This window comes from Alligator mississippiensis, chromosome 6 (assembly GCF_030867095.1).
Source record: "Alligator mississippiensis isolate rAllMis1 chromosome 6, rAllMis1, whole genome shotgun sequence".
NCBI classification, from domain to species: Eukaryota; Metazoa; Chordata; order Crocodylia; family Alligatoridae; genus Alligator; species Alligator mississippiensis.
In genome coordinates, this window is record NC_081829.1 from 73,185,526 (window position 1) to 73,212,497 (window position 26,972).

A 26,972-nucleotide genomic window follows, 5' to 3' on the forward strand; every position below is an offset into this window, starting at 1 on the left:
ACAGATCTGGGGGCACATGCCCCCATGCCCCCACCCTCCTGGGGTGCAAGCGGAGGATGGAGCTGCACCCACCCTACAAGCCATGCCTTCATCCCCCACCCCACTGCCCTGGCTAGGCAGTGCCTGCCCCTGTCCCCTCCCTCACTCACCGTGGAGGGCGTTGATCTTCCCCCCCCATGCCCCTTCCCTTCCACCACACCGGACTTACCACCTGATGGAAGCTGTATTGGATATCGGAGGCATCTTTAAATATCGGCTATCGGTATCGCCCCCCAAAATATCTATTGGTGCACCCCTAATTCATACCTGAAGGGATGAGACTGAAGAGTGCAGGGCCTGGAGTGTAGAGAAGGCTGCACAGAGGTGCAGCAGCTATCTGAATTTTGCATCCCAAACAAGAAGGGAAATCTTAGAGAAAGATGCATTTACCCATTACAGACTAAGCGGGCAAATAACCGCCCCAAGAAGACTAAGCAGACTGCATGCAATGTGGAAAAAAGGATTTAATCAAAAACAAAGCTACATTGTGGAAGTCACAAAACGTAGGGATAATCTAAACAGAGTTAAACCTTGTTAGAAAAATAGGAAAAGATACGTCCGCCATACAAATAGTAAACAAGAAAAGAACTGGTACTGCTATACCATGAGGATGCAGAGACATAAAAGATAGTGGAGGTATGGCCCACACCAAAACTAAAGGAATATTTTGCCTTGATTTACAGTAAGGCTGGTATTGTAAGACTATGATCCTTGTCAGATGTTACATTTATCACATGATAAATAATAACATGCCAAATTTTAAACCAGTTAATCCCTGGGAAAGGTAGACCAGCCTCAAAGTTGCACATTGAAATATCAACTTCTTTGTGGCACAGAACTATCCCACAATAATTTTAACATGTAGCCAGTTGGCATATTACTATTTGTCACATGATACTTGCATATAATGCACAACAAATCTAAAGTCTGCCAGAGTTCTGTGTAGGCTAACAGAAAAAGTATAGAGAAATATAAATTACCTCATCCAAGCTAGAAGCAAAACCCAAGGACCTTAATTTCTGAAATTCTAAGGGGTTTTTTTTGGGGGGGGGGGAGGGGGAGGGGTTATAAAACCTGAAACAAAAATTCAGTTTTCATTTCTTCAGGATTTTTGTACTTCCTATTTACATTTTTATTTAACACCTTTTGCTATGGAAAAAGGGAAAATACAGTAAACACTGGTTAAATTACCATTCCATGAGGAAAGCAAATAATGCTACATTATCTAGTAAAGAGCAAGCTGGTAATGAGGAGGAGAGATCACTGATAAAGACCTGGAAAATGGCAATTAAAACCATAGTGGCAAATTATCTCATAAGGAAATAAACCAGAGTTCATTGTAAAGAGAGAGAAATGGTTGAAAAAAAAGTCCCTACATTTTTTACAAAAATTATATATATAAAATTGCCTAAATAATCCTTTTCTGAAATCTGAGGAAGACAAGATTTTTTAAATGCATGGGGATGCTGTGCTATTTTATGGCCAGCATTACTTCAAAGGTAGAAAGTGTGCAGAATTAAGGTAAGTGATGGAAACTTTAGTTCCCCCTCCCACCATTATGTATATGCGGGTGGTCTTACCCCAAAATAAAATCTGTGCCACTGCCAAGAAAAATAAAATCCCATTTGTTACAGTTTCAGTCTAGGGTCCTGTGTCTTAAAAGTCCTTTTTTGCAGTGAATGGAGGGAAGGGTTCTTCACCACAACATATATGATCATGCACTATGATGAATATGCTCGGGGTGGGGGGGGGGGTGAGGCAGAGTTAGGATTAATTTTTCCTTCAAGATTAGTTCTGCTTAATTTAAAAAAATCACATTTACACAAAGGCATAACTTTCTATTTCAGTGTCAGGGGCCATAGATGTGGCAGAGAGTACACTTTTCCTTATGCAGGTGGTAGTGGTGATGACTGTTGCTGCTGCCTCACCATAAGCTTGCCTAACAGGGGTTGTGGCAGTGGTGGCACAGGCTCCCTGTAGACTGCTATTTTGGCAACACTTCTGAATTGGTGGAGAGAGCTGGTGTCCCAGTTTCCCCATCCTCCCATCCCCAACTTATGCTACTACATTTACAATTCTCCAGACTTTCCTATCTTGAAAACAAACCACACCAAAGGGATCATAGCTAGAATACATACATTCACTTTTACTTTTTCCTCTAAAAGTTCTGAATGATAAAAACCCATTCTCTGTCACCATCTGTCCTCAGGTAATCCACAGATTTGGGGATATTTTTATTAAATTGTACAGTAATTCCTCATTTTCAAATCCTCTTGAGATGGCCCAGTCAAGCTGGTCTTTGATTGTTCTAATTATAACAATTTAAGGTTTCTTCTAAAAATGGTAAGTACAAAGTGCTATTATACTCACAATTTATGAAGACTGTTAAGTCCCACAAAGATTTCTGGGGTTAGACAACCAATTCTATTATTGGAAAGATCCCTGAAACAAACCAACCAAAAAAAAAATCAATGAAAATTTCTTGCATATTATTGGCATATATATCTATATAAACACAAAGGCTTTCTTTAATTTTCACTCTAAGGAGCTACAAAGGAAAACCTAAAAGCTAAACTAAAAGCTAAAATTTTTCAGAAATGTATTTGAATTTGTTAGTTTTCATACTTTATATAGTTAAATCATACCAACATTGAGAAGAAACTGAATTTTATATTAATTCCTTCATAAATGAAATGTGTCTTAAGCAGAAACAGTCTTCAGAATATTGTTGACCAACTTTACATTTTTGCAATAATTGTTTATTTCATGACAAAAATGGCATGTATTTTACAATTTTACATAATGAATTCAATATTCATCTTAGATTGAACCTAAAATATAATTCATTTTGTCCCTTCTAAGACCTTTTATCATACCTAGTCTCCTGCCTAGCTGAAGATGACTGAATGAGATTCTGAAGCAATCAGAGGCATACTAATAAAAAAGAAAGGTCACTCTTAAATGCATGGCATACAATTTTCCCCTGAAAGTAAGGTTATATTATAGTAATTCACATATACAAGAGGGTACGCTCTCCAGAGACAGTTAATGGGGCTCCGACATTTACTAGACAACAGATATAAGAAAGGGAATTTATTCTGCTCTTTGTGCATTCTGAACAACTACCCTCTGTCAGATGTCTGGTTTTTAACTTTGTTCCAACTTTCTTTTCAAATGTGTTTTCTTGGATAACTGCAGTGCTCTAATAATTTTCAATCATCAGAGATCCTTCTACAATACTGAACAACTTTTTGTTTGGAAACCAGAGCTGTATTTCAACTGCAGAAAAAAGCCCAGAAGTACGTAAAGAGCCAGGGGATCTGGATAAAAACTTAGTAAGAGAAGGCAATAGTGGAGAAAACAGGACAATCAGTTATATACCAGAAAGCTTTATATACTAGTGTAAGAAGCATGGGGAATAAATGGGAAGAATTGGAGATCCTTGTACAATCACAGAATTATGATTTAATTGGGATTACAGAAATGTGATAGGACAGTTCATATGACTGGAGTACAGTCATGGGTGGGTATAACTTGTTCTGGAAGGACAGGCAGGGGAAATGAGGAGGTGTTGCCCTATATATAAAGGAGATGTACGTGTCTTCTGAGGTGCAACATGAAGTGGAAGGTAGGCCTCCTGGAAGCCTCTGGGTAAAACGTCATGGAAGAGAGCAGCAAGGGGGATGCCATGGTGGGCATCTGCTATAGGCCACCAAACCAGGTGGAAGATGTGGATGAGGTCTTTGATCAACTGACAGAAAGTTCCAAATCACATGACTAAGTTCTCATAGGAGACTTCAATTACTGGTGACATGCTCGGAGAGAAACACAATAACTTTTTGCTACAGTGGGAGAGAGGCCAACTTGGGAGGAAGCTCTCTCAACTTGATGTTCACAAACAGGGAGGAATTGGTTGAGACTGTGACCGTGGCAGGTAACTTGGGTGACCGTGACCACGAAATAATATAGTTAAGGATCCTAAGAGAAGGATGGGAGAAGAGCAGCAGAATAAAGACAGAAGGCTTAAAAACAAGATGACTTCAACGCTGTGTTTTAAGGAAACTGTATTAAAGGGAGCAGGAGTAAGCTATCCTAGTGCAATGAAAAACATGAGAAGTGCAACTGGAGACTGGCCTGTCTAGACACCAGTCTTTTCAATGAGCTAAATCTCAAAAAGAAATCTTACAAAAAGCGGAAAGTTGGTTATATTAATATGGAAGGTTATAAGAGTATCGCATGGACATACTTGGAGAAAATTATGAAAGCCAAGGTGCAATTTGAGGTGCAATTGACAAAGGACATAAAAGAAAAAAAAAAAGGGATTCTACAAGTATGTCAAAAGTAAGAAGAACCAAAAAAACCATAGGTCTCTAAGACAAATAGACACCAACATTTTGGTAGGTATGCCACAATTAGGCCCATACTCTCCCTGGGTGCTACTCCAGTTCTTTTCTTCTGCCTGATCTGCTGCTCTGCTTTCTTCTCCCTGCCACTGTGCAACATGCAGAGGCTGCCTGTGCCACGTGTGACAGCTATGCTGCAGGTTAGCTACCTCTGGCTTAGATAATAAAGAAGACACATGATGGAGAGCAGGCTGAATTATTCAAGGCCTTTTTTACTTCACTTTTCACAAATCAAGCCAGCTACTAGATGATGAGCGTAGTTGACAGCAAACAGAGAAGCAAGATACTTTCAAGTCACCAGGATCAGATGGGATGAAGCCTAAGATACTGAAACAAATTGCTGAGGTAATTTCAGAGTCACTGGCTGTCCTCTTTGAGATCTTGTAGAGGTTGGGTAAAGAGGTTGGGTGACTGGAGAAGAGCATATATAGTTCACATCTATTAGAAAAGGACAAAGGAGGATCTAAGGAATTTCAGACCAGTCAGCCTGACCTTGATACCTGGAAAGATTATGAAGTAGGTCCTTATGTAGTAAAACCCCATTTTTATTGTTTTTCTTTTAAAATGCATTCCCTCCCCTTCCCCAACCATTTCTGACTTTTTCTTTCCCTCTCTATTCCCTATAGATAAGTATAAGTGAGCTAAAACATAGGATAAGCTTCAGCATTTTATTTTGGTAGCAAGTTCTATTTGTTTTGGGTTTTTTTCTCCTTCTTTATATTGTATAATTATTATGTTTATATTGATTTTTCTGTTCTATATTGTTTCAAGTCTCCATCCTGTCCCCAGGCCCGGTTGTGTAACCCATGAATCACACCTACCCCTCCTATGTAACTTGGTTCCTGAATGAATGGGGATGAATGAGGGTGCTTGAGAGACAATGGCAGTAGGTCTAAAAATAGCTCCCTCTGAATGACTAAACCATCAAAACCAATACCTGGATCAATGACCCAGCCCTTGGAACCACCCTCAGCATTCAAGAAACAAAAGATGAGGCAACCCACCATTGTGCCAGGCTGCACATGCTCAGTTAGAACACCTGGAGCCTTCTGGGACAGAACTGATATTGCCTGGACAGGCCTTCCCCCTAGGCGATCAGAGGTAGTCTACCCCATAAAAAGGGGTAGTGAAGACTAACTCTTTGTGATGCCCTCTCCATCTGGACCAGCACCATGCCACACCACCTATCCACCCAGAGGCCCTGCCAGCTATCCCCTCTGGACAACACCTACTGGACAAGGACCCCTTTCCAGCCTGGATATGCAGCTATCACCCCCCACCCCCTCTTCAACCAAGAACTTCGACTCTGCTTCTCTTCCCTACCTGGACTCCAACCTTCCCACTAAGTCTCTTTCTCCTGCTGTCATTGTGAGTGCTTGTGTGTGTCTGTGCATGTGTGTGTGCGTGAACCAATAACTTCATGGGGCTGTGTAGAGTGTTGTCTGTTTAATAAAACTGTTATTTGGACCCCTAAGTTGGGTTTTGCTTTACTATGGTTTGGCCCTGCTTCAATCTCTGCTCCTCGCCCCTCTCTGTCTCATTACTCCCTCTCCTGCTTCTGGCTCACTACCACCTCCAACACCTGTCCTGAGCTCCTCTCTGCCTCCAAACCCCCTGTTTCTTTGCCACTGTCTTATCTCCACTGCCTTTTCCTTTTCCCCTGAGCAACCAGGTTTCTGCCTCAGTTTCTTTCCTGGCTGTCTCCTCCTTGCCACCACTTATCTCTCCCCCCCCCATCTCAGCTGTCTGCCTCAGTTTCCAGCTCCAGTCTACCTTAAGTAAACCCAAACCTCAGTTCCTCAGCCAGCTTCTCTGTAGTCCACCAGTTCTAATCCCAGTTCTGGCAAATTTCACTCCCTACACTTTAACACACTCTCTCTCTCACCTTAACCTTCCCCCAAGTATCCCAGATACCCCAAGCACACACATATACACTGTACCATCCAAGTTGGAAACTTATCTGTGTGTAGGTGAGTTGTGTGTATGTGTGTGTATGCCATTGTGTGCATGGTATGCAAATTAGTGATCTGTGTCTAACTTTTGGGGTGTATAGTGTATGTGCTTGAATTGGTGATAGGTATGTATGTGCCTAGGCTGGTTTGGCTGTGTATGTGCCTGAGCTGGTAGTGTGTGTGTGTATGCACCTAATTGATTTGTGTGTTTGTATATGTGCAATTGTGTCACACCCTCCTGTCTAACAGTGCTATATTGAGATCCTGAGAGTTGGCCTGACCCCACAGGGCAACACTTAAGGCATCCACTGTGAAACACTTAGAGGAGAACAAGATAATCAGGAACAGCCAGCATAGCATGCATGAACCAAAAATCAAGTCATGAGTGACCAATTTGATTTCCTTTTTGATACAATGATGGGCTCTGTGGATGGAGGAGGGCAGCCGATGTAATATATTTTGATTTTGGAAGTCTTTTGACACCGTCTCCCAAGATATCCTCATTAATAAGCTAAGAAAATAAAGAGTAGATGAAAGTACTGCAATGCAGATACATAACTGGTTGGATCATCATGCTGAATGAGTAGACATTAATGGCTCAATGTCTAGTTTGAATGAGATATTGAGTGGGGTTCTTCAGGGCTTCATGCTTAGCAAATTTACAAATGATACCAAGTTGGGAGGAGCTACAGACAATCTGGAAAGTAGAGTCAGGATCCAAAATAATGTGGATAAATTCATAAAACGGTCCAAAAATCGATCAGATGAGATTCAAGGACAAGTACAAAGTCCTGTACTTAGGATGAAATAATCCCATGTGCAAATACAAACTGAGGAATGACTGGCTAGGCTGTAGTACTAAAGAAAAGGACTTGGATGTTACAGCAGACCATAAGCTGAATATGAGGCAGCAGTGTGCTCATTACGTAAAAAAGTAAAAAAGTCAACAGTATACTGGGTTGTATTAACAGGAGTGTGCCTTGCAGATCAAGGCAAGTTCTGATCTGTTTAGCACTGAGTAAGTACAGTGTCCAATTTTGGCCCCCACACTTCAAGAACAATGTGGACAGATTGGAAAGAGACCATTTGAAAGCAACAACAGAGCAGGTTAGACAGACACTGAGCTGAGATAATTTATTCAGGAATGATCCTGCCTTGATCAAGGGCTGGGCTACATGACCTCAGGATGTCCCTTCTAACCCAATTTTCCCACAATCCTATTACTATAAGTTTTTTGCCACTTTTATCTTCCTCCTTATTTCCTCCTATTATTTGTACATTTGGCAACATGCATGTGAACCCGGTAAGAATGAAAGACTATTAATCTGCAAAATGTATTTAACATTTTATAGCTAAATCTTTTACCAGTTGGAGACCTAGCCAAGGAAAGAACATGGAGTCTTTAAAACTTTGCTGTGCTCCAGAGGTGATTTAAATCTAGAGTTCTCTCTTCTACCAGGCAGTGGAAAAATTCTTGTGCTGGTAAAGATTTAATATAATACTAAAATATAAGTATTTTAAATACTTTTCAGTGACATTAGGTGGATAATTCCAGAAAAAAGTTGGCTGCTTATCAATAATTATACTTTTGTATTTCTTTTTATTGAAAGGAGCACTGCCCCATAACAAGCAGAGGACAAGAAAATATAGCATCAGAATTTTTTAAAATACTTTTTTCTATTATAGAATGGTCTAGTGGCATTGACATGAAGTCTGTAACATACTTCTGTTTTGTTTTAGGGGAAAAATATAGTTGCCAAATCATAAAATACTTGTGCAATATTTTCTCTCAAATAAATAAATGCTTGGCTGAATGTAGAGCAAGTAGGGGAAATGGACCACACCACATAGCAAATTTGGGGTATCCAAACTAGATTTGAGTTGGAAAAAAAAATCTTCCTACCTTATTCATGTGGTTCAGAAGTGACACGTAGCAACAGGATATTTCTAACATAGTAGCTAGACACATATGCCCAACTCGACCATTATCATCAAAATGAGTGCTATTTTTCACAATATATTGTGCAGGTTGGCAATATCTCTTCACTGTAAACTGTGTTTCCTAATGAAACATTAGCAAACAGAAATAACAGCTTGCACCAGCTTGCTGCACAGAACTCTCAACTGATCCATAGTTTAGCTTAGGCCTAGTTTGCCTCACGTCATACAAATCTGTTGTTTATTTTGGGGAAAAGCATCCACACCAGAAGACAGGCGGGTGATCCAGGCTGACCTGGACAGGCTCAGCAAGTGGGCGGATGAGAATCTGATGGTATTCAACACCGATAAAGGCAAGGTTCTCCACCTTGGGAAGAAAAACCCGCAGCATCCTTATAGGCTCGGCAGTGCTATGTTGGCTAGCACTATGCAAGAAAGAGACTTGGGGGTCATCATTGACCACAAGATGAACATGAGCCTGCAGTGCGATGCTGCAGCTAGTAAAGCGACCAAAACGCTGGCTTGCATCCATAGATGCTTCTCAAGCAAATCCCGGGACGTCATTCTCCCCTTGTACTTGGCCTTAGTGAGGCCACAGCTGGAGTAGTGCGTCCAGTTTTGGGCTCCACAATTCAAAAAGGATGTGGAGAAGCTTGAGAGAGTCCAGAGAAGAGCCACGTGCATGATCAGAGGTCAGGGAAGCAGACCCTACGATGACAGGCTGAGAGCCATGGGGCTCTTTAACCTGGAAAAGTGCAGGCTCAGGGGTGATCTGATGGCCAGCTATAAGTTTATCAGGGGTGACCACCAATATCTGGGGGAATGTTTGTTCACCAGAGCGCCCCAAGGGATGATGACTAGGTCGAACGGTCATAAACTACTACAAGACCGTTTCAGGCTGGACATAAGGAAGAATTTCTTTACTGTCCGAGCCCCCAAGGTCTGGAACAGCCTGCCACTGGAGGTGGTTCAAGCGCCTACATTGAACACCTTCAAGAGCAAATTGGATGATCATCTTGCTGGGATCCTATGAACCCAGCTCACTTCCTGCCCTTTGGGCAGGGGGCTGGACTCGATGATCTTCCGAGGTCCCTTCCAGCCCTAATGTCTATGAAATCTATGAAATTATTCTTTGTAAAATATTTACATCAAAAATGTTGATTCATGAAACCGATCTTACAGAACAGTAATATTCCTCTGTTTAAGAAATTAATCCCACATTTCTACTGCTTCCCAAACTTTTTGTTATGTTCTCTTCTGTTAACCTATGAAATAACTCATTTTGCCATTGTGAATACCAAATTATCATAACATAATCAGTTCTAAGAAAGAATTATACAAAAGAAAAATTGTTCATTTTTATATGGAGTTGACAGTCTGCAATTTGCCAGCTGACTCACCACAACCATGTGTACTTCAGCTGCCTGTGTTACGTTATCTTTAGCCATCAAAGTATTGCTCAAGGGACATATATGAAAGAATAGGATGTGAATGTAAGCAAGATTTCAAGTAATTAGTGTGCACACTACAATAAGAGCTTGGTTCCAATGAAGAAATTTGGTGATCTTGTGTAGTCATCTCCTACCCAAAAAATTTTTAAAGCAGTGCTTCTCAAGCTTGTTAGACTCCAGGCACTGGTCACAAGACTCAAGGTACACCTTGGAAAATGCCAGCTCTTAGATTTTTTTATTATTATTATTGTGGAAAAATCAAAGATTTTTTTTAGATTTCACCCAGTTGTGTCAGCATAACTCTACCCCCTGCAAAATGGAAATGGGATCTGTCCACCAACAGAGTGCCTAACTCCTGTTCTCACCAAGGCAACAGGCCTTGCCCCAGACTTAGATGCCAGATGTGCCCTTTCATTAAGTCATATCATATCACCAAATAACATGGATTTTAACATCCAAGATGTATTTACCTGCACCTCTACCAACATCGTACACACCATTATCTACTAACAGTGCCCTTCTGCTGTCTACACTGGACAGAGTGATCCTTACACGTAAGGATGAATGAGCACAGATCAGACATCAATTCCTGAAAGGCATAAAAGCCTGTGGCAGGACACTTTAACCTCCCTGGACATTCAACAGATGACCTCAGGGTAGCTGTTCTTAGACAACAAAAGTTTTTAAATGACCTTGAATGGGAAATTGTGGAACAAGAAATTATCCATGGACTGGATTGTATTAAGAATGGTCTAAACCAAGACTGTGAATTCTTATCCCATTACCTTGATTATCTTATATAACCCTATGTCACTAGGGGGTTAACTGGTTTGTTTTTCTCTCTCCTATCCATCTTTCCTCTCTCAGACATGTTCCCTTCTTTTTCCTCTTCCTTACCAACCCTCTGCTTTCTGTTTAGAAGCTTTACTTCCTGCAGTCCCTTCACAGCATCTGATGAAGCAACCCTCCTGCTTACAAACGTTTATGCTTTGCATCTCTGATTTGGTTAGTCTACAAGGTACAAATCTTCCCTGACTTCTTCCTGACTTCAGACTAACATGACTAATTACCTCTCTTTTACAGGTTACCCATTCTTCCCACAAGAGGTCAGGGTTGTGTTAATGCAGTATATGGTCACACCAGAGTAACATTATTTTCAACATTACAGTACTATTAATTTACGCTGTACTGTATAACAACAACAATAATAATAGCAATTTGTGTATACAATGGAAAATGTAGAGTTTATACCTACACCACAAATACATATGATTGTGTACCACCATCATTCATTGTTTCATAAAATTGTTATCTATAATTTTACATAAATTTATGTGATTCATCATTTAACATCATTCACCATGTGTAGAGAGTTAGAAACAATGTCCGTATACAAGACATGCAAATGAGCAGAAATGGAAGGCCACTGCAATTCTTTGGCCTTTTTATGCCAGAGATTCTTCACTCAATATGCTTTTACAAACTTAAACTTCAAAGCAAGAATAGATAAATAGATGTCAAAGCATACAGTTTGATAGTTTGAAATGTGACCCGCCCCCTCCTCCCCCTTATTTTGCATTAAATTAGAAGAGAGTTGTGTTTTCACATTTGGACTCCAAAATATACAATTATCATATGACTTTTTAAAGTATCAGGACTCACAAAAGATATTAAATATAATGTGGTCAAGGAGATTAGATAAACAATAAGAAAGAAAAGTAGACTTAGTGTCTAGAACTGGTGAAAATAAATTCTCCAGTATGTAAAACCTTTCTTTCTAAAAAAAGTGTTTATGAACCTTTCCCACAGTACCTATAATAAATAAAAGTGGATCCAGCATAACAGGTATGACAAGAAGCTACTGCTGTTCATTTAAAGTGCATAAGATTTAAATTTCAGAAGAATTTTTATTTAATATAAGAGCAATTCACTAGCTAAGCATGGTTTTAAACTCAACAGCTACCTGCTTGTTTATTTGAACATTTATCAGGTTGTTTTCATTCCAAAAGGCAAAAGATAATCTGAAATACTCTAAAAAATGTCCCAAACTGGAGAGAGGACAACTGGAGCAAGACACATATAGAACAAATAAAAATAAAAAGGATCCAAGTACAGTTTGGAATTTTGTCTTTGCCCCAAGTCCTTATGTTATTGTTACTTGGTGGCATATATGAGTTCCCTCAGGACAGAATATCAATATGAACACAATTTTCAGGGTAATTCAAATGGAATTAATACTTACAGGCGCTTCAGTTCTGAAAGTCCATAGAAGGCCCCAGGCTCAATTGTGCTAATCAAGTTATTCTTCAAATCTCTAGAAATATATATATACATATATATGGTAAGTGGAGCAATTAATTATTACTTTACCAATAATACTGTTCTCATATATGAAATATCAGCAATTTTTTTAAATGCTAACTCCTATTTAACCTCAAAATAAGAGTGAGTGCATCTTAAAATTCAAAACAAAAATGTATTACTATACTTACAGTTTGGAAAGAAAAAGATTTTTAAATAACTTAAGTTATATAAGATACAGTGCTAAGAAACCACTCTGTTTCTGTTAGTGTTCTTTTTAAATTTCCCAAACAAGTTTGCCAGCCTTACCAGCCTCAGAATTTTTTTTTTTATCAGTTAATAATTTCAGCAAATGAATAAAGTCAACATCACAATAACCTACTGGCTTTCTTCTCTATTATAATGTAATGTATATTTTATATGCAACATTTTCTTCCCTTCTGCCTAATATAAGTAGAGCAACTGATACATGGTACACTGTATGGATAAGTCAGCATACTTGCATTGGCAAACGTACAGTTTCTCGTATCTGACAGATAGGTGTTTCATTTTGCTCTTGGTAGTTATCCAGGGGATTAGTTGTTGTACAGATTAATATTTTCCTGGCATTATCCATTTCATCCGCTTCTGGTGCAGAGCTTGAAGCAGTGCCAGTGCTCTCAATTTAATCCCAACTGACTTGAATTCTAAAGAAATTGTTTGGGGTGTAATTAGATGGGCAGGCATCAGGGATATCCACTTTAACATCTTGTAGACTTCTGAGACCAGATTCTGTACCACCTATTAAACAAGTAAGTGGATTTAGGAAACTAAATGTGATTTTATCCCATCCTGCACAAGCCCCTATGAGACAATTAATGAAAAGGGTGGAGGAATCTTCCTCCACCTCCTGTGTTTTTATGATAGTTTATCGTAAGAAGATGACAGTTTGTTACAAAAGTAGATGCATTAGTGGACTTTCTGGAATTGACTAGTGTGGAAGAGAATATCACTTAAACCACTGACAGATAGTAAATTTAAGGCATGATGGGATCTAATCCACAATCCCAACAATTCCACCTCCTGCCATGCCCCATCTACATGGAGGGATGCACAATTTGGGGATAGGGAATTGGATTCAAATCGCACCTTATATGCCAGTGCAGAGAGAGCCTGGGATCATGATCCCAGATTTCCCCTGCACCAGCAAGTCAAAAGCCAGGTGCCTGCAAGCAGCCGATTGCCATCTGGGGCCTTAAAACTAACTGGGGTATGGAACTGGCCCCCACCAGACCCTGGCCCCAACTGACAATCAGCTAAGCATCAAAACCCCAGTTAGGTGGTACACATGGTTTTACTGGTCCTGGTGCAAAGGACCCCAGGAATGGGCTTGCCACAGCCTGATCCCAGGTTCCCCGTGTGCTGGGATGTGTAAAGTGAAGTTTTTACCAGTCCTGGTACACAGGGACCATGGTATCTGGGAATACCTCCCTGATCCCAGGGTCCTGTTGCAGTGGGACCTTTAAGAACTGCATATGCAGCTGTTCTGCACAGTGCACACCATTTTCCCTGGTGAATGGAGACCTTAGAATAGAAGAGTGGCTCCTTGACCCCAGGATCCCCAGGGGCTGGGGATGTCAGAAAACCATGTGTGCAGCCAAGCTGCACATGAAGTCTTGAAAATGTCTAGGGTTTAGTGAGCCTGAGATCAGGGAGGCACCCATCATCATCACATATCATTATAGAGAAGTAGGGCTAGAAGAGACCTCCATAGGTCATCTAATCTAATTGTCTGCCTGAGATAGGATCATCCCTATCCAAACCATCCTATACCACTCTACAAAGTTGGGCTCACCACACCTCCATCTGCCTCTGGGGGTCAGGTGGAGATCCAGGGACTGCTCTTACCTGCAGCCCAACTGGATAAGGGACAGCTATTTCCTGGACCCTGGGGTTGCCCCATACTGGATCCTGACACACAGCAAGCATCAGGATCAGTCACGGACCAGCCCCAACCAGCCATATTCAATTTAATTATACGTGGAATAACTTTGTGACTTACTATATTATAATATAACACTTTAAATTGACTTGAACATGTATCTGGTTTACTATTTAAGGCATGATTACCCTGTTAATCCTATCTTGAATGTAATGTATGTGAGGGGTCTCAGGCACCTAAGACTACTTACACACTTAATAGGTGGAAGAGAATCACTGGTGTTCATCATTTAACTATTTGAAAATGATAACAGATGACTGGAAATTAATAATAATAGTGATGTTTTTCTCAGACTGGCAATAACAGCATACCAGTACCAGTACTGATAACACCAAAGTGACAATATATCAGAATCAATATTAGTCATTACTGCCATGGCTTTCTACTTTACTGAAAATAGACAACATGTTTGGTGAAAGACAGATTTTGTTGACATCAACAGGAGTTTTCCTATTGATCTCACTGACACAGTAATCAGCAGAGATCCAGGTTTTTCATTCTCCATGAAAAAACACAGTAAAACCCAGATTTTCTCATTTTAAGGAGAAAACCCCAGACTTTCTCCTTTAAAAGGAACTGCTCCTTTAGGAAACAGTGGGTTTTCCCTTCCAGCCTGGCAGAGTTCCAGCCTGCAAGGTGCTGGAGGGAGCAGAAGGAGGGCAGTCAGGCAGGGGGCACCATGTGCATGTGCACAAGCACACATGCACATGGCCACCATGCACCCTGGAGAGCAGCTATTGCAGCTCCCTCCAGGTAAGTGCAGATGGGGAGACTGAGGCCCCCATAGTAAGGAAGGCAGGGAGTTGGGCAGGGCCAGGGCTGCTGCCCAGCCTGGGCAGTTATGTGGGTCTTGGGGCCTGGGATCATGTGGGGCTTCAGGATCCAAGCAGGGAACAGAATGGGGCCATGGGTGGCTTGTCTGGGGAAGAGGTGGGGAGGCTGTCTACTCGCTACTGTGTGAACTACTGGGACACATGCCCCCCAGATTTGTGTGTGGAGTGGGGGTGGGCCACCCATTGGGGGCTCAGGCTCCCCCCTTGCTGCCTTTCCCCCAGGGCTTCCATGGTCCAGCAGGTGAGACCCGGCACAGCAGGGCAAAGTGGAGTGGGGAAGCTCAATGCTGCCACTGCAAGCCCTGCACTGCCATGGTGAGGCACCCCTGGCCCACCCAGTGGCAGTGGGAGTGGAAGCAGAGTTGTGCCCCTCATTGCTGCCGGGCAGGTAGGCAGTGACTCACTTTGGTGGTGCAGGGCTCGCAATGATGGCACCAAGCTTCTCCACCCAGCCCCACTCTGCCCTGTTGTGTTAAGTCCCACCCACTGGGCCAGAGGCCCCAGGGGGAGGGCAGCAAGCAGTTGAGTCCATGCTTGCAGTGGGCAGCATGCCACCCACCTCTCCCCACACCCACAGGCTCCACTCAGGCTGTGCTGCCCATGGTGGGGGGAGCCAGAGCTCAGGTTCTCCTGCAGGGGGCTGCAGACCCAGGTCCCTGGCCCCATAGCCCTGGCAGCCAGGGGTGGGGGGCTATGGTTGAGGAGTAAGGGGCACCAGAATATCAGGGTTGCTCAGTGCCACAAAGTAGGGGGGGCGGAGCCTCAGTGGGAGCCATGAGTGAGGGGAGCAGGTAGAGTCTGATTTTATATTATAAAAAACCCAAAATCAAATGTCAAAATTTATAGGTATTTAGAATGTATTTTATTATAGTGACTGAGGCACTGGTAGGCTTCCAAATTGCTTTAAAATTGTAAATGTATCAAAAAAAAATTGTGTTCAACTGATATATAGTGGCATTTCATTTTAATCACAGAAAAACATGGATTTGGGGGGTTTTAATCAGAGAATTTGTGTTTTTATCAGAAAATTTGCGATTTTTAAACAGAGAAAACCAGTATCTCTGGTAATCAGTTCATTTCATTTAACCTCCTAAAATTAATTATGGAAATATGACATTATGATTTCTTACATAAACACAAGTCCCAGTAATGTCTGTATCTGTGAATATTTGAGTTTTTCTTAATAACTCAGTTATGTGGTTTTAAAGCATCCCTCCTAATCATCTCTCTTCTTGGTTTGCAAGGTATATTTAGAAAGTTACTTTCTGTTGTAAATTTGATTGGGATATGCATGATGTGATCAATAATGCATCTAATAAAAAAAGCTTATCAGCTCAAAGGTTGTACAACAGCTCTGTCTACACATAGTACACAAACAGAAACTGCACCATATACTAAAGATATTGTTTATAGGAAATTACAGTTCATTGTCATTAATATATTTTATAAATCAATACTTTATATAAGCATAGCAATGACATGGCAAGGACTAGATCTACTTATACATCAATAGGAAAATGTATTTTTAGTTTTCTTCTGAATGAAGTAACTGGTATTGCTTATCATTAATCTCATAGGATTAACCAGAAGAGCTGCTTTACACAATACAATTTGTAGTTAAATTGCACTGTAAGCTTAGTATTTTGCAATATTTTGAACTAAATCACTTGTATTCTATTTTTACCCCTTGCTTTTATGGTGCACGAACTCTGTTGTAAAGTCAACTGTGTAGTGATAAAATCAACCGTGTAGTGTTCTTAGATCAATATTTGTTTTTTATCTCCTTTCTCATCTGCGTAGTGCTTTCTTAATAAAGATAATATCATACCTTATGTTGTGACATCATTAAAACAAATCATATATGAAAGTTGAAAAGGGAGCTAGTTTTTAAAACCAGAAATAAAACTGGGTTTACCTAGTAATCCTATTTAAATTAAATGCTGGATCATAGGAAAGCAGGACTAGATGAGACCTCAACAAGAGGTCCTAAAATGGGGCCAAAGTCATAATAGCTAGCTAAGGGCATGCAGCAAATGAAGCAGGACAGAAGGAGTGATGGGAGAAATACACATGTGACTGGTGGAAGACTCACTCTCATTATAAGCAAATGCAATATAAACCTTTTCCCCTTAGGCTGTATGTTAAACCACAGCAGATCTCCATGAGGAATTATGGGCTACAATGTCATTGTCATGATGTTGATAGTCTACTGTTATTTTTCATTATTAAATCTGACACTGCATGTTTCCTAGTTTTCTCAATGGCTGATATAGCTAGGGACATGGATGAACACTACACAAACTTAGGCTCATTTAGGAAAAAAGCCAATATTGTTTATTAATAAAGGGTCAAACCTTGAGGAACTGCGCAATGTTGCATCTCACCTTTTGTTTTTTGTCAAGGTAGTTTTGCTGCTTAAAAGTAACAATGAAACATTCCTAGAAGTCCCAAAAGCAACAGCAATCAGAACTGCATTTTTCCATCTCAGTTGATCAAGAAGTTGCAATATTTCTTCTTCGACATGAATCTTACAGCTATTCACAGACATATACAGAACCTGACTAGACAACTACGAGGTCTTTAAGTCTTGACCATTTTATAAGATACATTTACACTTTTGTTTAAGGTTAACCAATATGCGTATATTTTCCTTTGATGACCCGCCGTTTTTACCTAAGCTAAGTATCCCATTTAGTTCCCTTAATAGTCACAGATTCAAAATAAATCTTGTGGTCTACTGTAGTTCTGTCCATAATAAAATTATAGTGTACCTTTCTCTAGTTAACACTAGAGGTGCACCAATATATCGGTCCAGTATTGGAGCGGTGCCGATATGAAGAAAATTGTCTACATCAGATATCGGCCTAATGGGGCTGATAATTTCTCCGATAAATGCCCGCACCATGCGTAGATGCAGTGCAGCATGGAGCAAAGCTAGCATCACGGAGGGCTGCCTCCAGTTGGTAAGTTGAAAGGGGAGGGGAGGGGTGTGGTGGGGCAGATCAACGCCCCCACGGTGAGGGAGGAGCGGGGCAGGAGCAAACATTGCCCACTGGGGGGGTGGAGGCGTGGGATGGAGGTGCAGTTCATGGGGTGGGGTGGCTCCTGCTGCTACCTGCACCCCAGGAGAATGGGGGCGGAGGGAGCGTGTGCCCCCAGATCTGCACGGCATGGGATGAGCAGCAGCTTCCCCATCACTCACCATGGGGGGACATTGATCTTCCCCTCCACATCCCTTCCCTCCCCTCTCCCCTTCCACCACACTGCACTTACCACCTGGAGGCAGCTGTATTGGATATCGGATCAGCATTGGCTGATATGCCTCCTTAAATATCAGCTATCAGTATCGACCCCCAAAAGCTCTATCGGTACACCCCTAGTTAACACTAATGAAAAAAAAAGAATAGGAGGTGGATGCTTTTAACTTATGAGAGTATTGATTATACAACTGTAGTGGTTAGGTTGGCAAAGGTCCTCCGCTTTTCATCTATGAACACATCTGTAAGGGAAATCTTCATTCCCTTCAACTTGACCACCAGTCCTTTAATGGTAAAAGTCTTTTCCAGTGCCCTTTTCCGACCTGTACTTGGCTCTGTAGTAACTTCTTTCTTGGGTTAGTGATATATGGTATCTATAAAAATCACAGCATTCTATGCAGGATTAAACTTGAAGACCACTTAGAAACGTCATTTACAGCAGACATCCACTTTTAGGTAAGATAAACTGACAAAAGCCCATTATACCCATGCTCTACATGTTAGAGTCACCATTATTTCACTCCAATATGTAATTCAGATTGAAGATCTGTAAAGCTATGAATGGCATATTTAGCAACCCATCTGAAAAAAAATCCTTCATGATTTTCAGCATGAGTATCAACAGCTAGGATTAAAACCAAAATGGACAACAACATTGTTGACAGGTGATTTTTAAAGCATATCCAAAAAAAAAAAAAAAAGGCAAGTGGACAGGAGGCCTTGGAATATTGGAAGTTGCTGTCTGTTGACTTACGGAAACCTTCTTCTGTATTCCCATAACTTATAAAAACTGTAAGAAAATTAGCCCCACTCTAAATGATCAGCTACAGGAATAAGAATGCATAGCCTAATATTATCAAAAGCCAGACCATTAAAAGGAAAACTGTCCATCAGTTGGACTGGCCCAGCCAAAAAGGGACATCTGGTCTCCTTACTCTGGAAACTGCACATAAATTTAGTAGGTTATTTTAGTAAGGCAGTTCCCAGAAAATTGTATAGTATTATACTGCCCACACTCCTGGCACCTTATTAGTAAGCATGTTCTTATTAGCATTATCCCATCATGATGCACTGCACTGTTAACTTAAAAAAATAAGGTTTTCCTATCTACTCCCCATTGTAGACCACAATATCGTGGCAATAAAAAATAAAAAGTTTCACAAATACTCATCTACATTTCCTATTTTTATAGTAGGAATGTTTATTTTTCATTATTTCATTGCCTTTAACATTTAATCATTTATTTTTGTTTAAACAGAATGATCTTTATTAATTTATTAATTTTGGACTAGCCATTTTCTAATTTAAATAAAACAGTTTGTAATCTTGAAGAATTGGAGAAGTTTATAACAATTTTCACTCAGTTAAAGAAGCCACGGTACATTTGGTTGCCTGTTTACATGTTTTCCCAAAAGCTACTGCTGAGGTTTGGCAAAACAGCTTGATCACAGAAGTGCCAAGTAGTAGCCCCAGATGGGCCGTAAACATGCATGCGTGCACACACACAGACACAGACACCATCAAGAAACGTTGACATTAACCATAAGTGGCAAAAGGAAGAAAAAGTCCTAACACAGTAATATTGAGTGACCACACCATGACCCAGTTAAAATGACCAAAAAATATATTTTTTTTAACTAACACTTATGGTTTTTCATCATTTTTTGACAAACAAGTCTAACTTTTAAGTATCTGTTCTAGGTCTCAGTGATGTGTCATTTGTGGTGTGGGCGTCTGCATCTGGTGGCATGACCTGAAAATAAATCAAAACCAAACTACTGTTACAATTACAGATGTATGACGCTACATGAAGTCAGTGCTAGTAGTAACAATTACAATGTTTATATCATGGTTGCACAGCTGCAAAAATACTACTGGAACATTTATTGGAAAGGTATGTTGCAGAGTTTTATTACTGCTGTTGGAGGTACCTATGGCACGATACCATACTCTTGACTAAACACAGATGAGAAAAATAGCAACAATTACAGTTGTTGAAAAGGAACTGCCTTAAGAATCTCCCACTCCCCCTCAAATGAATTCAAATTGCCAGAAGATAGCTTTCCTTACATTATAAATTAGAGTTTATATGGAACAGGTACAAAATATAAATACCCCATCCACAGACACATATTTACAGTTTCATTGTATCAGACATATCAGTGTAGATTAACAATCTTTCAAATTAAAAAAATCAAGCAGCCCTCTGATTGATTAATACAGGCTGCTTTTCACCTTGAGTCTATGATCTTTGTGCTGGCACCTATTTAATTAACTGGATAAATGGTATTCAGTTAGAGTTGATAGCTGACTTAGAGCAGAAGGAAATCTATGTCCAAAATATCCACTTGCCAGTGCCCCAATGGTGGTAGAACTGGAATAGGAGAAAGAGGCTACCGATGAGTCTTTATCTGCAGAATTTTCAGTCAGCATAAAGTGGCTTCTGGCACCTCAGCCATCCAGCTTTCTTGTCTAACTAAACACACAAATATGCCCTGAAGACGTACAAGAATTCAGGTTTACTGTATGCATTTATAAAATAAAATATATTGTGCTAAAATGGTTACATTTTATCCTAAACCTCCTTATTGAAAGAATCTACTTTCCTTGACAAGTTAGATTCTGATGACTTGGACATATTTCTATTGGTGCCTATGCCTCCAAATACCACAGAACTTTCCTTAAAATATATGTACTGTCAATACTTTGTATGCATATTTATAACAAGAATGTTCAACTAATTCCAGTTCATTCAAATTCTTGACATTGATACATCTCTCATAAAAATTATAGGTTTTACAAACAGGACATCTGTGTTTAGAAAGCTGTCATTATGCTGCTACAAACTTTCCAAAAAAGCTTCAAAAAGAGCAGTCAGTTGCAGAGCACATGCCAAATGCCAGTGAATTATGACTGACACTGCTTTTTCAATTTTTCCTAATACTATGTAACAAAAGTACATGGGGTCAAGTTCTGCATATTTCTCATGCAAGAAAGCCCAGCTGTATTAAAAGGGAGTCTTGTCCAAACATGAATCCAGGACCAGGTCCCATCAAAAATGAGTTTTACAAAGTGGTTATGATTAGTATTGGTTGGGCAGGGCTATAAAATTAAAAGCAAGTCAGGACCCCTAATGAGATGAGACACCATACCTAATTTATATCATGCAATCATTATAGATTGTCAGGGACAGCAGTTTTGGCTACAAAGACAAAGAACTAAGGTAAGATGACAAATGTGGCTAAAAAAAGGTTAGGAGCATCTGGCCATACTATGTCTGGCTCGTGTTTGGCATGTATTCACTGCACACCTTCACTTTGACTGGCTGTATATTATATAAGGTATTTTCCTGGTACTATTCTTCCCTCAAGAGGCCCCTCCAATTAGCCATTAGACACCCAAGGCATGTCCAGATGAGTATGCACATGCCTCTTTCAGTGTCTCAAACCAGCCTGACCCAGCCGGGCCCACTAGCACACGGCTTTGGACAGGACTGGGAAAGCCATGCACTAGCGGGCCAGGCTGGGCCATTTCCATTCAGCGCACAGTCTGCGTCATGCAGTGCCATGCTGTCACTCTGCCCACTGTGCCAGCACTGTGGGATGTGGGGGGAGGCATGGGGCAGCCCCCTCTCAAGCCCCTCCACAAACCCACCCACAAAGTGCACATCCCGGTACACCACACACACCTGGCTCTAGCAGCCAGCTGGACTATGCCAGTGGCAGTGCTGCCAGACCCATGATTTGTGCGGGGAGAGTGCTCCCGGCGGACCCAACCAAACCCAGCCCAACACGACCCACTAGCACACCTTTGCACAGGACTGGGAGGTGCGACTCTGGGATGTGTGGCTCCTGTGCAAATGCGCATGCTAGCTGCATGAGCTGGGCTGGGTCACACTGGGTGCATTCTTCACGAAGGTCAGGCAGCAATGCATGTCTGTGGTTCTGTGCCTGCAGCGGGCCATGGTGCATTGCTATATATATACAGAGGGGAGGGGGTCTTTTGTTTTAATTCTGCAAGAACATGGATTTGGGGGTATTAAAGAGTGAATTTGGTATTTTTTTTATTAGAGAATTTGCAGTTTTTAAATAGGGAACACCAGGATTCCTGCTGGTAACGCAAGTGACAGGAGCCAGGCAGAGGAGCCTGCTCAAGGCTGGTACTTGGGAGGGTGCCAGAGACCCTTCCTGCTGCTGTGGACATTGAGGGTCATGATCTTAAATGACCTCATGGCTGAGGTGTGGATCAGGCTGTTCAGCAGGGGCTTTGTATGCCTCAAACCAGGGTTGGGGCCCACTGACTCACACAGTGCCTACAAAACTGAGGGCCTGCCTACAGAGCTGGGCATTGCAGTGCTTGGGCCCTTTGCCTTCCCCAGCCAGGGCCCTCACAGTGTCAAACACGCTGTCAAAATCTCCCCAGTGGTCCAAGGCAAGATGCACCTTGCTGGTGGACCGCCGGGTGTACTCGTGGTGAAGGAACATAAGTAGCTCACCCCTGGGGACTGCCAGGACCTAGAGGTCTGCAGGCTCCAGAGTCCACTGGCCCTCAGGTGTCCTCCACCTGGTCCTGGGGCTCAGGAGACTCCTTGGGCACCATCTGAACCCCCAGGTCCTCTAAGCCCCTGGATTCAGATTGGGATTGGGAGAGCTCTGCAGCCCCTTGGGGTGGGGGCAGGGATAAGGGTGGGGGTGGCGCTCCCTCACAAGATGTCAGGGCAGAACTGGAACCCCGGGGGTTTCCGTGGGGCCCCCAACAAGATCAGTCTATCAGTCAGGGGACCTCACCTTGACTCTCTCCGGGGTGGAACCACAGGGTGGGCTGGTAGCAAGATTATTTTGGAAGGAGGTAGAGAAGACCCGTTAGGCACCCAGGTGGAATCAGTGCCTGCCTTGGGATCCTAGGAGAGAGTACCTCCCCACTCAGGACTCACTGCGGTGAGCCCCAAGGTCTCTATCTCCCCCAGGTCACTGGATGGGGGAGGGCTCCTCTATCAGACCTACCATTAGGCTGGCCATGGCCCATTGTCTCAGGGTAGAGTCCCAGGCTAGCAGAGCAGGGAGCTTCCTCCATGGGCTCCTGCACGGGACCGGCTAGCAGCCCTGATGCCTCCTCCACCGGGAGTACCCATTTCATCTTTCCCAAGGGTGGGGTGTCGGGCACAGCTGGCAGAAGGTGGGGGCTAGGGTGTGGGGCAGTTGCAGTGGGGGCATGGCTAGGCACAGGGGAGCCTGGTCAGCTGCTGCAAACTTGGTTGAGGGACGGGATCCCCTGAGCTCACAGGGGAGCTGGGTGTTATGGCTCGGGTGGCAGAGGGGCCTGAGGGGAGAGGGGTTCAGTGGTAGGGGCACCCCTCTCACAAGTGGGACCCACAGATATCTTCCCTGTCCAGCCCATGGAACACTTATTATGCAAGTGCCCTGGCACATGGCACCGGAACTACCACAGGTCCCCCAGTGTATAAAACACCCTCACCAGGAAAGAGAATCATGAGGCACCCCTCAGCCTCCAGCTCCTGCTACCAGCTGGGCCATGACCAGCTGGGCAAAACACACAGGGGAGGCTACTGAGGCAGATGTAAAGGATGGCTGGAGCGGTGGAGAGGGGTGGCAGCAGCAGTAGTGGTGGTAGCAGCCATCCAAGGCAGCCACTCAAGGCATGTTTCAAATGAAGGTGAAGGTGGGGTGCTGGCCTGCCAAGGCAGCTGGAGCAGGCGAGGCACCCTTAGGCACCAGCAGTGGTAGTGCGGGAGGGGCCTACAGGCAGCACAGGCCCCCACCCTGGGCTGTCCCCCAGACATGGCTTAGTGGTGGGCTGGGCAGCAGGACATTATGGAGTGTGGAAGCTGGGGTGAAGTGCTGGGGTGAGGTGCAGTGCAATGGGGATGTGGTGGGGCCCCCTGCAGGGCGGGGCAGTGTGCAGCATGCGGCAGAGCACCGAACAGGGGTGGCAACAGCAGCAGCAGTCTGTAGCAGGAAGAGGCGTAGCCAACTTAGCCACAGGTGCTGGCCCCAGGCTCTAGCTCCCCCTGGCTGCAGATCCAGGAGGAACTGGGCAGGGTCATTTTGCCCCAAGTCCCCACACCAAAGTGCATGTCCAGGCACATGTGCTGAAGCAAAAATCCCTGGCACAAATTTGTGTCACTCCTGTTTGAGCTGCTGCAAGTACACATGCCTGCAAGTGTGTTCACACCTCCAGTATGTAATCTGCACTGGCAGGAGGCAAGCAGAGATGCCATGATCTCCTTTTTACATTGCCATCTTTGTCACCACAGAAGGACCTCCTTGTGCATTTCTATAGACATTATTAAATGGAATTTCATATATATTTCAGAGAAGGGCTCCCTGTGCTTTGTGCCCCAAAGCACAACATGGCTGGAGGCTTGTATAGCCTGCAGCTAGAGGCTGCCAGAAAGCAGCCCAGCCCTGGGGGAGCAGAGGCGGCTAGCCAGGAGCCCTGGGGCTGGGCTCTGGCCAGCCCCCTAGTGGCTGGGTAAACCCAGCACTAAAGTCCCTGCATTAATGCACATTAATGCATCTACACGTGCATTAATGCACTATAACTAATCATGCCTAAATTTTATACTTACTTTATGCAGGTATCAAATTTTGGTGGGATTAGCCTAAATTAGTAATTTTTAAGGTGCATTAAAGGTGTGCACATATGTTAATGTACATTAAATGCCCATGTGTAGAGCAACAATTCTGGTACAACTACATTTCCAATAGACCCAAGCACTGAACTTTTTCTTCTCACCTCTCCACAATTCTTACAAAATGTGTCCTGCCATTTCCAAATGTAGTAATAAGATACAGGGCAACACAAAGGCCAGAAGATAGAGTAATCCTATTTTATTTAAGGATGATGCTGCAATAACTTGGTAATTAGTCATAATTTAGAGACAAGTTAAGAAATGTAAACAAGGAGCATCACAAACGGATAGCCAATACAAAGCAGAATATTGTTTCATACACAAAGTAATGCAAAGCATTTTATGATGTAATTTAGTTTAGTGGTGATAATACTGTGACTGTGGAAAACTCTTTTGAACATTCCTTCACATGGCCCTTTCTGAATGCTTTTAATTGTAAGAGGTATGTATTGGACAGGATATATGGATTCTTTCCTGTTTTTATAGAAAGTACAATGGGATATATCAGTTCCATAAAGTTAACACAACAGTGTTGTCATACTTCCAGCATCTCCAACTGCAGCATTTCCCTGCATGCATTGTAGAGTTATCATTTAGTATTGCCCTAAATCTGGATAAATTAGTTGAACTTAACTCTCACATAGAGCTTAGCTGTTAGAGCTAGCACAGCTCTAAAAGAACCAATTTAAAAACACTAATGTTTTAATGTATTAATTTTGAAGTGGACTTCTGTCAAGCTCTCTTTTGCTTCTTAGCATGAATAATCTAAACGTAATTGGGTAGAGTACTGTCTGGTACATTCCACATGCTCAAGGACATCCTATTTTGCATGTGTAATGGGAACTACAGTTATAAACAAATATAAAACAACTGTCAAGAGAACCATCCTATCAATACAGAAAAAAAATTAGGGTATTGGGGGGAAAGGGGTCTAACTGACTGATTTATACTTTGAAAAAATGTATTTTTTTTTAATTTGGATATTTAAGTATGAACTTTTGGTATGTCAATTACAGACCTATATTAGGTGCAAATTCCAGTTTAGAACCTGTAAATGTAATAACAACCAATCAGAAACTGGAATACAGATGCCCTAAAATTAGTAGGGTAATGTTTAATTTATCGGATGGGAATTTGGGAGGAAGGGTTGTTTTGGGTTTTTAGACTAATAAAAAGGAAAAACATCATGGCTGTAGCCAATCTATATTTTTCCTCTACTTTTTTTTTTTTTTTTTTGTTTTTTTGGGGTTTTTTGTTTGTTTTTTGTTTGTTTTTTTACCACAACAGATAGCAACAGACACTAAATACAAATCCAGTAGAATATTCATAGATTCATAGATTCATAGATTCATAGATGTTAGGGTCGGAAGGGACCTCAATAGATCATCAAGTCCGACCCCCTGCATAAGCAGGAAAGAGTGCTGGGTCTAAATGACCCCAGCTAGATACTCGTCTAACCTCCTCTTGAAGACCCCCAGGGTAGGGGAGAGCACCACCTCCCTTGGGAGCCCGTTCCAGACCTTGGCCACTCGAACTGTGAAGAAGTTCTTCCTAATGTCCAGTCTGAATCTGCTCTCTGCTAGCTTGTGGCCATTGTTTCTTGTAACCCCCGGGGGCGCCTTGGTGAATAAATCCTCACCAATTCCCTTCTGTGCCCCCGTGATGAACTTATAGGCAGCCACAAGGTCGCCTCTCAACCTTCTCTTGCGGAGGCTGAAAAGGTCCAGTTTCTCTAGTCTCTCCTCGTAGGGCTTGGTCTGCAGGCCCTTGACCATATGAGTTGCCCTTCGCTGTACCCTCTCCAGGTTATCCGCATCCTTCTTGAAGTGTGGCGCCCAGAATTGCACGCAGTACTCCAACTGCGGTCTGACCAACGCCCTATAGAGGGGAAGTATCACCTCCCTGGACCTATTTGTCATGCATCTGCTGATGCACGATAAAGTGCCATTGATGGCTTCGTCACACTGCCGGCTCATGTTCAACTTGGAGTCCATTAGGACTCCAAGATCCCTTTCCACCTCCATGCCACCCAGCAGGTCATTCCCTAGGCTGTAGGTGTGCTGGACATTTTTCCTCCCTAGGTGCAGCACTTTGCATATATATATAGAAAGACTCTTAATAGGAAGAGCTATACTACATTTTTGCTCAGCAGGTAAAAAACTCTG

At 42.4% G+C, this 26,972-nt stretch overlaps 1 protein-coding gene across 1 annotated transcript in view; it reads right to left on the bottom strand.

Moving 5' to 3' along the window:
- The window catches only part of ADGRA1 (adhesion G protein-coupled receptor A1), a 593,458-nt gene that overhangs the window by 368,927 nt on the left and 197,559 nt on the right, over nucleotides 1-26,972 (bottom strand). Inside the window, exons 3-4 of the mRNA XM_014607805.3 lie at nucleotides 12,026-12,097; nucleotides 2,410-2,481 (exon numbers count right to left, since the gene is read on the bottom strand). Coding sequence (XP_014463291.2) covers nucleotides 2,410-2,481; nucleotides 12,026-12,097 — 144 coding nt within the window. The remainder of the gene's footprint in view (nucleotides 1-2,409; nucleotides 2,482-12,025; nucleotides 12,098-26,972) is intronic.